At 43.0% G+C, this 15,694-nt stretch overlaps 1 protein-coding gene across 2 annotated transcripts in view; it reads left to right on the forward strand.

Annotated features, from left to right (window-relative positions):
- The first annotated feature begins 1,792 nt into the window (after positions 1-1,792).
- Positions 1,793-15,694, forward strand: part of LOC109895479 (probable C-mannosyltransferase DPY19L3) — a 41,284-nt gene continuing 27,382 nt past the window's right edge. Inside the window, exons 1-2 of one of the 2 annotated variants that reach the window (XM_020489182.2) lie at positions 1,793-1,890; positions 3,151-3,271. In XM_020489182.2, the coding sequence (XP_020344771.1) occupies positions 3,160-3,271 (112 nt within the window). In that variant the 5' untranslated portion in view covers positions 1,793-1,890; positions 3,151-3,159. Of the gene's footprint in view, positions 2,057-3,150; positions 3,272-15,694 lie in introns of both variants that reach the window. The other variant, XM_031830757.1, reaches the window with a different exon arrangement.

Genomic DNA, 15,694 nt, shown 5'->3' on the forward strand with positions numbered 1-15,694 from the left:
TAAGTATAATAAAGATGACATGCAATTGAATGAACTATTTTCATAAGGAACTGGTACAGTATTTAATAATAACTACCCGACAATGTACAATACACAAAATATATCAATATCAAACCGAAAAACTTGCCCTTTGCAACCAACCAATCAATGTATAAATCAATGTGTGACAAAGTGTGTGTGTGTGTACGTGCGTGCTCGTGTTCCCTGCATAATTCTGACATTTAAAGCACCTCAAATAAAAACACATGCTCTCCCTGTAAAAATAAATGATTCAATAATGTAATATCAGGGACTCATTGCACTATTCGTAAATAATTAGTATCAGCATATGCCTCACAACCATAAGCATACATGTATTTGCTATTATTATCATCACCTGTTATCTGTACAATATTTACACATACCATACAAGTCAAAAGTTTGGACACACCTACTCATTCTAGGGTTCTTCTTTATTTGTTACTATTTTCTACATTGTAGAATAATAGTGAAGACGTCAACAATGTGAAATAACACATACGGAATCATGTAGAAACCCAAAAAAGTGTTCAACATTTCCAAATTTGAGATTCTTCAGTGGACACCCTTTATCTTGATGACAGCTTTGCACACTCTATGCATTCACTCAACCAGTTTCATGAAGTCGTCACCTGGAATACATTTCAATAAACAGGTGTGCCTTGTTAAAAGTTAATTTATGGAATTTCTTTCCTTCTTAATGCGTTTGAGCCAATCAGTTGTGTTGTGACAAGGTAGGGGTGGTATACAGAAGATAGCCCTATTTGGTAAAAGACCAAGTCTATATTATGGCAAAGAACAGCTCAAATAAGCAAAGAGAAACGACAGTCCATCATTACTTTATGACATGAAGGTCAGTCAATATGGAACATTTCAAGATGTTTCTTCAATGATGAAACTGGCTCTCCTGAGGAATCAAGCCTTCATGGTCGAATTGCTGCAAAGAAATCACTACTCGAGGTTTCACCAATAATAAGAAGAGACTTGGTTCCAACCGGCGGATGATCTCCACATGTTTGGTTCCCACTGCGAAGCATGGAGGAGGAGGTGGGATGGTGTGGGGGTGTTTTTCTGGTGCCACTGTCTGTGATTTATTTAGAATTCAAGGCACACTTAACAAAATGGCTACCAGAGCATTCTGCAGCGATGCACTATCCCATCTGGTTTGCACTTAGTGTGACTATCATTTGTTTTTCAACAAGACAATGACCCAACACACCTCCAGGCTGCGTAAGGGCAATTTGACCAAGAAGGAGAGTGGAGTGCTGCATCAGATGACCTGGCCTCCACAATCACCTGACCTCAACCCAATTGAGATGGTTTTGGGATGATTTGGACTGCCGAGTGAAGGAAAAGCAGCCAACAAGTGCTCAGCATTTGTGGGAACTCCATATTCAAGACTGTTGAAAAAGCATTCTAGTTGAGAGAATGCCAAGAGTGTGCAAAGCTGTCATCAAGGCAAAGGGTGGCTACTTTGAAGAATTTCAAATATATTTTGATTTGTTTAGTGGTGGTGGTACTTAGGCTACATTCTGGATGTAAGATGTATACAAACTGTTTACAATTGTGTGAGTTGCTGTCTTTTTTATGTTGACATTCAGGTTATTAATGTGCTATTGTGTGTTCTGTGTATCGATTTTTGTAGTACCAGAATTATACATATTTATTTATTCATTTATACATAAAAGTAGCAGTTTTTCGTCTCTGCATATTAACCAAATCTTCCCCCCCCCCCTTTGTTTCAAGTTTCTCTAGTTGTTTCAAGCCTATATTCGACTAAACTAGAGACTCTACGCATGTATCGAGTGTCCGTGGGAGGGAGAGAGTAGAAACCTTTGGACATCCGATAAGGGATTGCAAGCACTGTCGAGGGTGAGGCTTAAATATATGAACAAGTGTAATCAAATCCTTTTTTGTTGCTATCAAAAGCGAAATTCATTATCGAGCGATCATGAAACAGATGCTGATGCTGTCCATTCGAAGAGACGGAGATTAGCGAGTGATGGGATCTGATATTTCATGACATCCTAGCAGCGGCGTGAGTAGGAAATGCCGCTGCAACCCAGGCCTGTGTGAATGAATGAAAACAGCGAATGAATGAAAAGCATGAGACAATTGTGTAGTTTGTTTTGTTTTTGTGGGTTACCACAAAAATGTTTTTGTTTAGTTTTTCTTTTTGCAAAATTGTAAAGGTAGCGTAGGACGATGGAGACGCGACACACTTTCGATAGATGACATTTGATGACATCGGGGGACACGTTGATTTTGCAGTCTGGCCCATGGCGTAACGGTGTAAACATTGCTGTTTGCTGTTCATATTAAGGCAATAGTACCTATACAATGACACGTCATAAATATGAGATGATTTGCATTATACTCCAGGTGTCCATTATGATTCCAATTCCATAGCCTATATAGGATGGGATATCATTGGACAATAGCCTGCTGGAGGAGGCAAGGAGCCACATTCAGCCTCGCAGCATCACACTTTGATTTTGTTTTAACAGGTCTTTTTTAAATTGTGTGTGACTGGATGCTACCCTCTTCGCATGTTAGGCATTTAAATGTACGTTCTACTCTCTCTCTCTCGGTGTGGTGTAAATGTACGTTCTGCTCTCTCTCTCTGTGTGGTGTAAATGTACGTTCTACTCTCTCTCTCTGTGTGGTGTAAATGTACGTTCACTTACCGAGTACCTATGTTTGTCCTCTTGTTGTGTGCCTTTCTTTGCTTGCTGAAATCCATACTTTTTAATAAAATGTTAATCAAATACAACTACAGCCTGTTGCGATTCAATTCGCAGATGTACATTCGAGCCGAGTTGCCATCTTAGAGCAACAGCAACGAGGAAACGGTCTGATTGTATTTGATTAACGGTTTATTAAAACGTATGTTTACTGAAATCCGAAGGCATTCAACAACAGGATAAACATGGGTACACGGTAAGGGTGTAAGAATTAAACATGTTTACGTATCAGCGCATAGCAATTAGAAAATTTGAAGGAGTCAGAGATTCATTTAAAAAGCAAATCTAGTCTGCTCTCAACTCCGTGGAGGAGTTCAGGTACTTGGCTCTGTGTGTGTACATCCCTATCTTGTGTGGAAGACTAAATAGCTGCCCCTCCTTTTTTCAGTGAGCCACCATGACAGCCCTTAGGCAGAGGAAGGGCAGCAAAGGAAGTAAGGAGCCTGGTCCAGAAGTCCTGTGCCAGAGGTTCAACCCTTCAGCGGATCCTTTAGAGAGGTCTTCAGATGGTTAGTGTCATGTGTAGTGTTTACATTTGGCTGATGGAGCCACCCAACTGCTATCTCTTGTGTGTCTCAACCCATTTGAATGTTGTCAAGGAGGGTGGTCACGTGTGTTGCGAAGCAAGAGGTTCACTGGTTTGAGACTGGTACGGGGCAGTCGGACAGAGGAGGAAGCTGAGCTGTTAGCAGCACAATGACCCCGGTCACATACACATAGTATTTCAGCAATTCTATACTATCTTGCCATTTGTTCTCATCGTTTCTCTATGTTGAATGCATGCTTCATAGCTTAGTTTTACATTGTAACAATTTAACTCCATCTAACTTTAATTTAACCCTGATGATCAACAAACAGTGAGAGTTGTAATATAATGTCTTGTTTACCACCGCGCCACTCTAGTTACGGGCACCATGTCTGCACAGCATGCCGGCTGTGTTCTGGTAAAGGAGGGTCAAAGCGGGATTCCGAAACTGAAGTATGGTTCCAGAGAGGCAAAGGGAAATGCCACCCCTCTATTGACCACGGAGGGAACTCTTTTCCCGTGACGTGTTAAAATGGCAATAGCAAAGTACCTTTCATTCATTGATTTGTGTGTACAGCTAATGCTAAAATAACTCTATTTAAAATCTGATCAGCACGTTTGAAAATTTATATCATGACGATGTGTATTTAAGATGAATGTTTTGCGAACCGCCCTTCAGGTAGAGAATGGCACTGACTACTCCGCATATATTCTCTCTGTCCCTTCTTGTCAGTTAAGCTTTGTATGTTCTGTTCCTGTACCTTAGATCTGTTTTTTATTTTATTTTTTAAGTTGAGACTTTAGGACAGCTGAGACTTAATTTATCCGTTTTGTCTATTTTAAAGCACGTTGGTTTATTTTCTCTGGTCATCATTTGTATTTAGCAAATTTGAAAAATAAAACCCTTATGTTGTTTGCACCCTATCTCAGTGTCTCTCGTTGCCTCCTTGCTCATCCCTAACATGGTGGGACGACCAGTAGAAGGCACTGAGTAGAGGTAGTTTAGCTTAGATACATTTTTTTTCTCTGTTTTTGACAAAACAAGAGAACTAAACCATGGGCCCGAAAAGGGACAAACCAGGACCGGCACCACCTCTCCATGTGGAAGGTGTGGCCAAAGACCTGGGTGAATGAGGTGAGCCCATACCAGACAATCCAGGTGGGACCTCATTGGAGGAGTTGACCCTCCTGTTCAGATGTGCGACATCAGGCTGGATCGGGAGGCCGATCGACAGGCGCAAAGGTGGAAAGCAATGCAGCACCAATTCGGGCTTCTGCAGCTGGAGGAATAGAGCGGGTTGACCCCTGTCCCTGACCAGGCACTAGGTGGCTCTTCTGAGGTCGATGGCAGGGACACTGGCCTAGGAGCTGCAGGTTCCCTCCCCGGTGGCCCTCTGGGCCCTGATGACCTTAACCCCCGATCAGACTGACCAGTGTCCTTCCCCATCTGACCCTAATCCAAGTCCACGTACAGGTCCGTATCGGGTCCAGGTTAAAGCAGTTAAATGATGACATTATCCAACCACTTTTGAGAGATTTACAATACTATATCGGTGGCCAAAAGCAGACAGGGCAATCAGATTGATCACATTGCTTACTGGTAAGGCTAGGAGAGCTTATGTTCACATGGACATTACTGAGTCACGAGTCTATGCTAAAGTTAAAGAAGGCTCTCCTAGCATAGTACAGTATCAACCCAGAGACCTACAGACAGCTTTACCGCTCCCTGGAGGTAGAGCCAGAGGAGACTTCCAAGGAGCTCTATGTCCTTCTGAAGGACTTTTATGGGAAGTGGGTTCTGTCCGCTAACAAGACTGAAGCAAGTAGGAAAGACAATTATCCTTGAACAGCACCTCCGTATGTGTGGGCCAGGGAGCATGACATGGCAACCATTGCTGAATATGCAGCCCATGCTGACACCTTTGTGGTTGCCCGATGCCGGGTCCAACCCTGGAGTTGTGGCAAGCAGCCAAAGACCCCAGGGGGCAACAAACACCGTACTTCCAGAACCTAAAGACTACTCCAGCCATAGGCAAGCCTATCACTCCTGGGGATAGTCATTTTAGTCAAGGCCCTATCTCTAGGCCCCCAGGCAGAGCTCCCACTTGTCCCCAGTGTGGTCAGAAAGGTCATACTAAGCCCTTGTACCCCAGGAACAATGCCAAAGTAGCCCACGTGTGTTGTGCCAAGGCCAAAGGTCATTGAGCAGGGTGAGAATCCCCCTTTGCAGGACATTGCTGTTTCACTCGATGGCCAGGCTGTCAGTGCACTGGTAGACACCGGCAGACTGGTGCAGAATAAGTTGGGTTCCTACCCACAAGTGGGACCAAGACTCTCTAAAGTTGCTCTCCGGTATGTCCATGGTGACGAGAAACATTACCCCACAGCAGAGGTCTACTTGAAAGTGCAGGGGCAGTCTAATCTTTCTTTTCAATAAAATATATTGATGATAGTTTGGATTAGGTTCTGCCAGTTTGAAAATGTTAAATTGTCAATACATTACCCATTCCTTGACTGTGCATGAGTGACCTTTTACCACATGACACAACACATCTGTATGGTGAGCAGACTTACTGCAGTGTTTTTCCCTGTAACTTTATTTTTATTTTTATGGGGCAATCAGCAGTTGCTACATCCATTTTGGGGATTTATAAATGATTAATGATATGTACCCATTTGATTCTTAAAGAATACAATTTATGAATGCCTCATGAGTTTAGTTCGACTGCCGTACCCCGTCAGAACCCAATATACTTTTTTTGATACAGGGAATATGAACAAACACTATATAGCCTCAAAACATGGTTAACTTTCATGTTGATATCATGGATGGTCAGTCCTTGTATCCATAACTTTGAGAGTGGTTACATTTCTCCAGCTCCATCCATCAGCTTTTTACTGAAACGGGCAGAGAGGTCACTTTGTTATTGTTTCTACAGTTTTCAATGGCATCTGAAAGCAAAAGTACTTGATTCATTATTAGATTATTAGGTTGAACCAGGGCCATACAGTCGAAGTCGGAAGTTTACATTCACTTAGGTTGGAGTCATTAAAACTAGTTTTTCAACCACTCCACAAGTTTCTTGTGAACAAACTATAGTTTTTGCAAGTCGGTTAGGACATCTACATTGTGCATGACACAAGTAATATTTCCAACAATTGTTTACAGACAGATTATTTCACTTCTAATTCAGTGTATCACAATTCTAGTGGGTGAGAAGTTTACATACACTAAGTTGACTGTGCCTATAAACAGCTTGGAAAATTCCAGAAAATGATGCCATAAAAAAGCCAGACTACGGTTTGGGGACAAAGATCTTACTTTTTTGAAAAATGTCCTCTGGTTTGATGAAACAAAAATAGAACTATCCATCGTTATGTTTGAAGGAAAAAGGGGGAGGCTTGCAAGCCGAAGAACACCATACCAACCATGAAGCACTGGGGTGGCAGCATCATGTTGTGGGGGTGCTTTGCTGCAGGAGGGACTGGTGCACTTCACAAAATAGATGGCATCATGAGGAAGGAAAATGATGTGGATATATTGAAGCAACATCTCAAGACATCAGTCAGGAAGTTAAAGCTTGGTCGCAAATGGGTGTTCCAAATGGACAATGACCCCAAACATACTTCCAAAGTTGTGGCAAAATGGATTAAGGACAACAAAGTCAAGGTATTGGAGTGGCCATCACAAAGCCCCGACCTCAATTCTATAGAAAATTTGTGGGCAGAACTGAAAAACCATGTGCAAGCAAGGAGGCCTACAAACCTGACTCAGTTACACCAGCTCTGTCAGGAGGAATTGGCCAAAATTCACCCAACTTATTGTGGGAAGCTTGTGTAAGGCTACCTGGAACGTTTGACCCGAGTTAAACAATTTAAAGGCAATGCTACCAAATACTAATTGAGTGTATGTAAACTTCTGACCCACTGGGAATGTGATGAAATAAATTAAAGCTGAAATAAATCATTCTCTCTACTATTATTCTTACATTTCACATTCTTAAAATAAAATGGTGATCCTAACTGAGCTAAGACAGGGAATTTTTACTAAATGTCAGGAATTGCGAAAAACAGAGTTTAAATGTATTTAGCTAAGGTGTATGTCAACTTCCGACTTCAACTGTATACAGTAGGGATGCACGATATATCGTTGAGCATATCAGAAATGGCAGATATTAGCTAAAAATGCCAACATTGGCCCGATGTCTAGTTTAACGGCAATGTACAAAACCGAAGTCAAAGCTACACAAAAGAAAAAAAGAAAAATACTAAGCGCACACTTCCAACAACTAAACAAGTTCAAGTCGAGCAGTCATTTGAAAGTATAAGTACATTTCAGCGAGACAACTCAAAGGAAAAATCCATTAAAGCCAAGATAACGGAATTAATTGCCCTTGACAATCGACCTTTCTCTGTCGTGGATGATGTTGGCTTTTGTCGACTGGTCGAGCACCGGTACACACTACCAAGTAAGTACTATTTTTCAGATGTTGCCCTACCGGAGTTGCACAGTTTTGTTGAAGCACATCCATGAGCTACTTGCTATGGGCGTCACTGCCATTAGCTTCACGATTGACATTTGGACCAGCGATGTCAGCCCCATGAGCATGCTGAGTCTGACAGCACAGTGAGTTGACAAGGATTTCATACTCTCTACTTGCCTAGAGAGTTTTCAGCTATACTTTTCGTGGCTGTTTATTTACCACCACAGACAGATGATGGCACTAAGACTGCACTCCGTCAGCTGTATAAGGAGATAAGCAAACAGGAAACCACTCACCCAGAGGCGGAGCTCCTAGTGGCTGGAGACTTTAATGCAGGGAAACTTAAATCAGTTCTATCAAATTTCTATCAACATGTTAAATGTGCAACCAGAGGGAAAACAATTCTAGATCACCTATACTCCACACACAGATGCGTACAAAGCTCTCCCTCGCCCTCCATTTAGTAAATCTGACCACAACTCTATCCTCCTGATTCCTGCTTACAAGCAAAAATTAAAGCAGGAAGCACCAGAGACTCGGCCTATAAAAAAGTGGTCAGATGAAGCAGATGCTAAACTACAGGACTGTTTTGCTATTACAGACTGGAACATGTTCTGGGATTCTTCCGATGGCATTGAGGAGTACACCACATCAGTCACTGGCTTTATCAATAAGTGCATCGAGGACATCGTCCCCACAGTGACTGTACGTACATACCCCAACCAGAAGCCATGGATTACAGGCAACATTCGCACTGAGCTACAGGGTAGAGCTGCCGCTTTCAAGGTGCGGGACTCTAACCCGGAAGCTTACAAGAAATCCTGCTTTGCCCTGCGATGAACGATCCAACAGTCAAAGTGTCAATACAGGGCTAAGATTGAATCATATTACACTGGCTCCAACGCTCATCTTATGTGGCAGGACTTGCAAACTATTACAGACTACAAAGGGAAGCACAGCAACGAGCTGCCAAGTGACACCAGCCTACCAGACGAGCTAAATCACTTCTATGCTCGCTTCGAGGCAAGCAACACTGAGGCATGCATGAGAACATCAGCTGTCCCGGACGACTGTGTGATCATGCTTTCCATAGCCGACGTGAGTAAGACCTTCAAATAGGTCAACATGCACAAGGCTGCGGGGCCAGATGGATTACCAGGACATGTGCTCCAGGCATGTGCTGACCAACTGGCAGGTGTCTTCACTGACATTTTCAACACGTCCCTGATTGAGTCTGTAATACCAACATGTTTCAAGCAGACCACTATAGTCCCTGTGCCCAAGAACACAAATGCAACCTGTCTAAATGACTACAGACCCGTAGCACTCACGTCCGTAGCCATGAAGTGCTTTGAAAGGTTGATAATGGCTCACATCAACACCATTATCCCAGAAACTCCATTATCCCACTCCAATTTGCATACCGCCCAAACAGATCCACAGATGATGCAATCTCTATTGCACTCCACACTGCCCTTTCCCACCTGGACAAAAGGAACACTTATGTGAGAATGCTATTCATTGACTACAGCTCAGCGTTCAACACCATAGTACCCTCAAAGCTCATGACTAAGCTAAGGATCCTGGGACTAAACACCTCCCTCTGCAACTGGATCCTGGATTTCCTGACGGGCCGCCCCCAGGTGGTGATTGTAGGTAGCAACATATCTGCCACGCTGATCCTCAACACTGGAGCTCCCTAGTGGTGCGTGCTCAGTCCCCTCCTGTACTCTCTGTTCACCCACGACTGCATTGTCAGGACAACTCCAACACCATCATTAAGTTTTCAGACGACACAACAGTGGTAGGTCTGATCACCGACAATGACGAGACAGCCTATAGGGAGGAGGTCAGAGACCTGGCCGGGTGGTGCCAGAATAACAACCTATCCCTCAACGTAACCAATACTAAGGAGATGATTGTGGACTACAGGAAACTGAGGACCGAGCACGCCCCCATTCTCATCGACGGGGCTGTTGTGGAGCAGGTTGAGAGCTTCAAGTTCCTTGGTGTCCACATCAACAACAAACTAGAATGGTCCAAACACACCAAGACAGTCGTGAAGAGGGCACGACAAAGCCTATTCCCTCTCAGGAAACTAAAATGATTTGGCAATGGTCCTGAGATCCTCAAAAGGTTCTACAGCTGCAACATCGAGAGCATCTGGTTGCATTACTGCCATGTACGGCAATTGCTCGGCCTCTGACCGCAAGGCACTACAGAGGGCAGTGCGTACGGCCCAGTACATCACTGTGGCTAAGCTGCCTGCCATCCAGGACCTCTACACCAGGCGGTGTAAGAAACAAACTAGTGGTGATTAACAATTCACGTCCTGCTGTAAATCAAACAGAGAAGTTTGAGGTCTCCCTCTCCAATATTCATATATGACACGAGGTTGTGATTAATAAGTTGACCGTTTATAGAAGTGATGGGTAAAGACCCTTTTTAGAGTTTAATTCGGGAGATGGTAACTTTTTAAAGAATTGCTCTCGTGGTGCCCCAGATCCCAATGAGTTAATTGTTACATGATTAATTTAATTGTGTAAAAATTTTACTCAGTTAATTAGGTAAATAATAGTCTTCATATTGTTGTTAAAGTCAAGTCACAACACCACAGTTGTGTCAAGTTGGTTGGGTGGTTGATCATTCTAGATACACACAAGAAACTGTTGCTCGTAAAACCTAGCAGCATTGCAGTTCTTGACACACCTGTACGCCTGGCACCTACTACCAAAGGCTCATACAGTTATTGTCTTGCCCATTCACCCTCTGAATGACACACATACAGTGGCAAGAAAAAGTATGTGAACCCTTTAGAATTACCTGGATTTCTGCATAAATTGATCAGAAAATGTTATCTGATCTTCATCTAAGTCACAACAATAGACAAACACAGTCTGCTTAAACTAATAACACACAAACAATTTATAATTGTTCATGTCTTTATTGAACACATCGTGTAAACATTCACAGTGCAGGTTGGGGAAAGTATGTGAACCCTTGGATTTAATAACAGGTTGACCCTCGTTTGGCAGCATAAACCTCAACCAAACATTTTCTCTACATGCGTATCAGACCTGCACAATAGTCAGGAGGAATTTTGGACCATTCCTCTTAACAAAACTGTTTTAATTCCAACATATTCTTGGGATGTCTGATGTGAACCGCTCTCTTGAGCATCTCAATGGGGTTGAGGTCAGGACTGTCTGGGCCACTCTAGACGGCGTATTTTCTTCTGTTCAAGCCTTTTTGTTGTTGATTTACTTAGTCTTTTTTCCTTTTGTCCTGTTGCATCACCTAACGTCTGTTGAGCTTCAATTGGCAGACAGCCTCACATTCTCCTGCAAAATGTCTTGATAAACTTGGGAATTCATTTTCCATCGACGATAGCAAGTTTTCCAGGCCCTGAGGCAGCAAAGCCGCCCCAAACCATGATGCTCCCTTCACCATAGTTTACAGTTGGAATGATGTTGGTGTGCTGTGCCTTTTTTTCTCCACACATAGTGTTGTATGTTCCTTCCAAACAACACAACTTTAGTTTCATCTGTCCACAGAATATTTTGCCAGTAGCACTATGGAACATTCAGGTGCTTTTTTGCAGACTTCAGACTGGCAGAAATGTTTTTTTTTTGGGACAGCAGTGGCTCCTTCCATGGTGTCCTCCCATGAACCCCATTCTTGTTTAGTGTTTTGCGTATTTTAGACTCGTCAACAGAGATGTTAGCATCTTCCAGAGATTTCTGTAAGTCTTTAGCTGACACACTAGAATTCTTCTTAACCTCATCGAGCATTCTGAAGGGGGGCTCTTGCAGTCATCTTTGCAGGACGGAGAGTAGCAACAGTGCTGAAATTTCTCCATTTATAGACAATTTGTCTTATCGTGGACTGACTTTTAGAGTTACTTTTGTAACCCTTTCCAGCTTTATGCAAGGCAACAATTCTTAATCTTAGGTCTTCTGAGATGTTTTGTTTGAGGCATGGTTCACGTTAGGCAATGCTTCTTGTGAATAGCAAACTCACATTTTGTGAGTGTTTTTATGGGGCAGGGCAGCTCTATCTCGTCTCATTGATTCGTCTCAGGTTAGTTGACTCCTGACTCCAATTAGCTTTTGGAGAAGTCATTAGCCTAGGGGTTCACATACATAGTTTTTCCAACCTACACTGTGAATGTTTAAATGATGTACTCAATATAGACAAGAAATGCGTTTAAGCACACTGTGTTTGTCTATTGTTGTGACTTACAATTTGATCTGATCTTCATCTATGTCAAATTTATGCAGAAATCCTCGTGATTCCAAAGGTTTCACATACTTTTTCTTGCCACTGTACAATCCATGTCTCAATTGTCTCAAGGCTTACAAGTCCTTCTTTAACCTCTCTCCTCCCCTTCATCTACACTGATTTTGAAGTGGATTTAACAAGTGACAACCATAAGGGATCATAGCTTTCACCTGGATTCACCCGGTCAGTCTATGTCATGGAAAGAGCAGGTGTTTTTAATGTTTGGATACTCTGTGAATATGTCTCTATAGCTTAGTAGGCTCATGTGATTCAGTTCCTTGTCCTTAACTACAGACATGTATTTGGATGTGTCTGCTGCTTATGTCTTAGACTGCTGTCTACCTGATCTTCCTTATGGATATTACACTGAACAAAAAATATGAAACGCAATATGTAAAGTGTTGGTCCCATGTTTCATGAGCTGAAATAAAATATCCCAGAAATGTTCCATTGACACAAAAATATTATTTCTCAAATGTTGCACTAATTTCTTTACGGCCCTGTTCCTTTCCAAGATATGCCACACCTGTCAGGTGGATGGATTATCAAGAAGCTGATTAAACAGCATGATCATTACACAGGTGCATCTTGTGCTGGGGACAATAAAAAGGCACTCTAAAAATGTGCAGTTTGTCACACAACACAATGCCCCAGATGTCTCCATGTTTTGAGGGAGCGTGCAATTGGCATGCTGACTGCAGGAATGTCCCCCAGAGCTGTTGCCAGAGAATTGAATGTTAATTTCTCTACCATAAGAGACGACTCCAACGTCGTTTTAGATAATTTGGCAGTATGTCCAACCGGCCTCACAACCCGCAGACCACGTGTAACCACGCCAGCCCAGGAGCTCCACATCCGGCTTCTTCACCAGCGGGATTGTCAGAGACCAGCCACAACCAAAGAATTTTGGCACAAACTGTCAGGAACCATCTCAGGGAAGCTCATCTGTGTGCTCGTCGTCCTCACCAGGGTCTTGATCTGACTGCAGTTCGGTGTCGTAACCGACTTCAGTGGGCAAATGCTCACCGTTGACGGCCATTGGCACGCTGGAGAAGTGTGCTCTTCATGGATGAATCCCAGTTTCAACTGTACCGGGCAGATGGCAGACAGCCTGTATGCCATTGTGTGGGCGTGCGGTTTGCTGATGTCAAAGTTGTGAACAGAGTGCCCCATGGTGGGGTAATGGTATGGGCAGGCTTCAGCTACAGACAATGAACACCAATTGCATTTTATCGATGGTTATTTGAATGCACAGAGATTGTGATGTGATCCTGACGGCCATTGTCATGCCATTCATCCGACGCCATCGCCTCATGTTTCAGCATGATAATTCACTGCCCCATGTCGTAAGGATCTGTACACAATTCCTGGAAGCTGAAAATGTCCCATTTCTTCCATGGCCTGCATACTCATCAGACATGTCACCCATTGAGCATGTTTGGGATGCTCTGGATTGACGTGTACGACAGCACAGCCATTGAAGAGGAGTGGAACAAGGCCACAATCAGCAGCCTGATCAACTCTAAAAGAAGGAGATGTGCCGTGCTGAATGAGACAAATGGTGGTCACACCAGATACTGACTGGTTTTCTGATCCCTGCCCCTACCCTTTTTTTAAAATTCATCTGTGACCATCAGATGCAGATCTGTATTCCCAGTCATGTGAAATCCATAGATTAGAACCTAAAGAATTTCAATGATTTAAATTGACAGATTTTCTTATCTGCCACCCTGTTTGACCTATAGACTTCCAACTTAGCATGTAGGTGTATTTCCTCGAGATAGATTTTTTGGAAAACCTTTAAAAACTCATGAACTGTAAGTCCAAATAACACCAATAAATACATGTAAATCCACTTCACAATGGCCTATTAACTTGAAACTTGTAAAGGTCATCAAAGACTACCGCGATGAACCATGTTAAGTTTGGCTATGATATCTTAAAAAATAAGGAAACTATTAACAATTAACCTTTTTTGACTATAACACTAATGCTTAAAAAAAAAGTTTTTAAACATATTCTCATGGACTATATGTAATATTCACTCCAAATGCGGTCTTTGGACTACCAGTAGATGCATATTAGCACATACTCTAATATGCTAAAAATACTTATTCACATGAACCATAGGACTAAATTGTGGTGCCATAAAACTTCAATTAATAGTGCAGGCATTTATTTGCTTAAATCACTGAACACAAGTGTTATTGCAGACCGGCTTCTATTTGAGCCAGGCGCCTATTTCCTCAATGCACACAGCTTTTGATCAATTGTTTAGTTAATCCTTGAATTCCAGAATTCACTTCCAGCATTTGAATCAAACTCTTCATTTCCTGCACTGCAAATGTTATCATTTACACACTGTGATGTTTCTAAGCCTCTACTTAAAAAAATATATATTTTCCTTCACAGAATAATTATTTTCCTTACTTTCCCCACTTATGTCTTCAACTGAAATGTATCGTCTGCATTTAACCCAACCCCTCTGAATCAGAGAGGTGCGGGTGGCTGCCTTAATCGACATCCACATCTTCGGGGAACAGTGGGTTAACTGCCTTTCTCAGGGGCAGAATGACAGATTTTTTCAGCTCGGGGATTCGATCCAGCAACCTTTCAGGTACTGGCCCAATGCTCTAACCACTAGGCTACCTGCCGCCCCAATTTCTGTACTCCCGAAAGTGTTAACTGTCTTTGTGTTTTTGACATGCCGTTTGGATGTCACTGAGCCCCTGCCACCTTTCAGCAGCTCATCAATCAGGTATTATCCGGTCTGTCAGATTTTGCTTCAGCCTACATCAATGATGTTGTCATCCACAGCTCCACCTGGGAAATTAATCTGAAGGTGGTCTTCCAAATGTCATCCAAATGTGCCTTTGCCAAGACTGAGACTGAGTACCTTGGGTATGTGATCGGGAATGGCATCATCAAGCTCCAGGTGAAGAAAGTCCAGGCCATTGAGATATGTCCTCTCCCCCAGACCAAGACCTCTGAGTCCTGGTTGTTCCATGGAATGTCAGGTTGGTACCGCAGATTTGTCCCTACCTTTTCTGCCAGAACTGCCATTCTTACAGATCTGACAAACAGAACCTGTCTAAACAAGGTCCAGTGGAAAAAAGAGGCGGAGACATCCTTCAAGGATGTCAATGAAGCTCTGAGTAAGCAACTTGTGCTGTACAGTCCTGATTTTGACAATACATTTACCATGCAAACTGATGCCTCTGAGTGTGGTGCAGGAGCTGATATTCAGGGTGAGCCGGGAGACTGCCATCCTATTGCCTACATCAGTTGTTCTCTCTCGAGAGAGGCTCTGTTTTCGACAGTGGAGAAGAAGTGCCTGGCAGTCAAGTTGGCTCTGGATTCATTTAGTTTCCATCTCCTTGGAGTTCTCATTGGAGACGGACCACCAGGCTCTGCAGTGGATGGACAGGATGAAGGACTCGAATGCTCTCATCACCCACTGGTACCTTTCCGCGCAGCCCTACAGATTCACAATCAGCCAAGTCCCTGGCAAGGACAATGCCACGGCCGATTTCCTTCCCCCGGTGGCCCGACAGCTGGAGGGGGAGTGTGTGAAGGCCGCACCGAGGACAGCGCAGTAAAAACTCCTGCCCGAACAGACATCCTTTATAATTTATGCACGT

Source organism: Oncorhynchus kisutch, linkage group LG8 (genome assembly GCF_002021735.2).
Source record: "Oncorhynchus kisutch isolate 150728-3 linkage group LG8, Okis_V2, whole genome shotgun sequence".
NCBI classification, from domain to species: domain Eukaryota; kingdom Metazoa; phylum Chordata; class Actinopteri; order Salmoniformes; family Salmonidae; genus Oncorhynchus; species Oncorhynchus kisutch.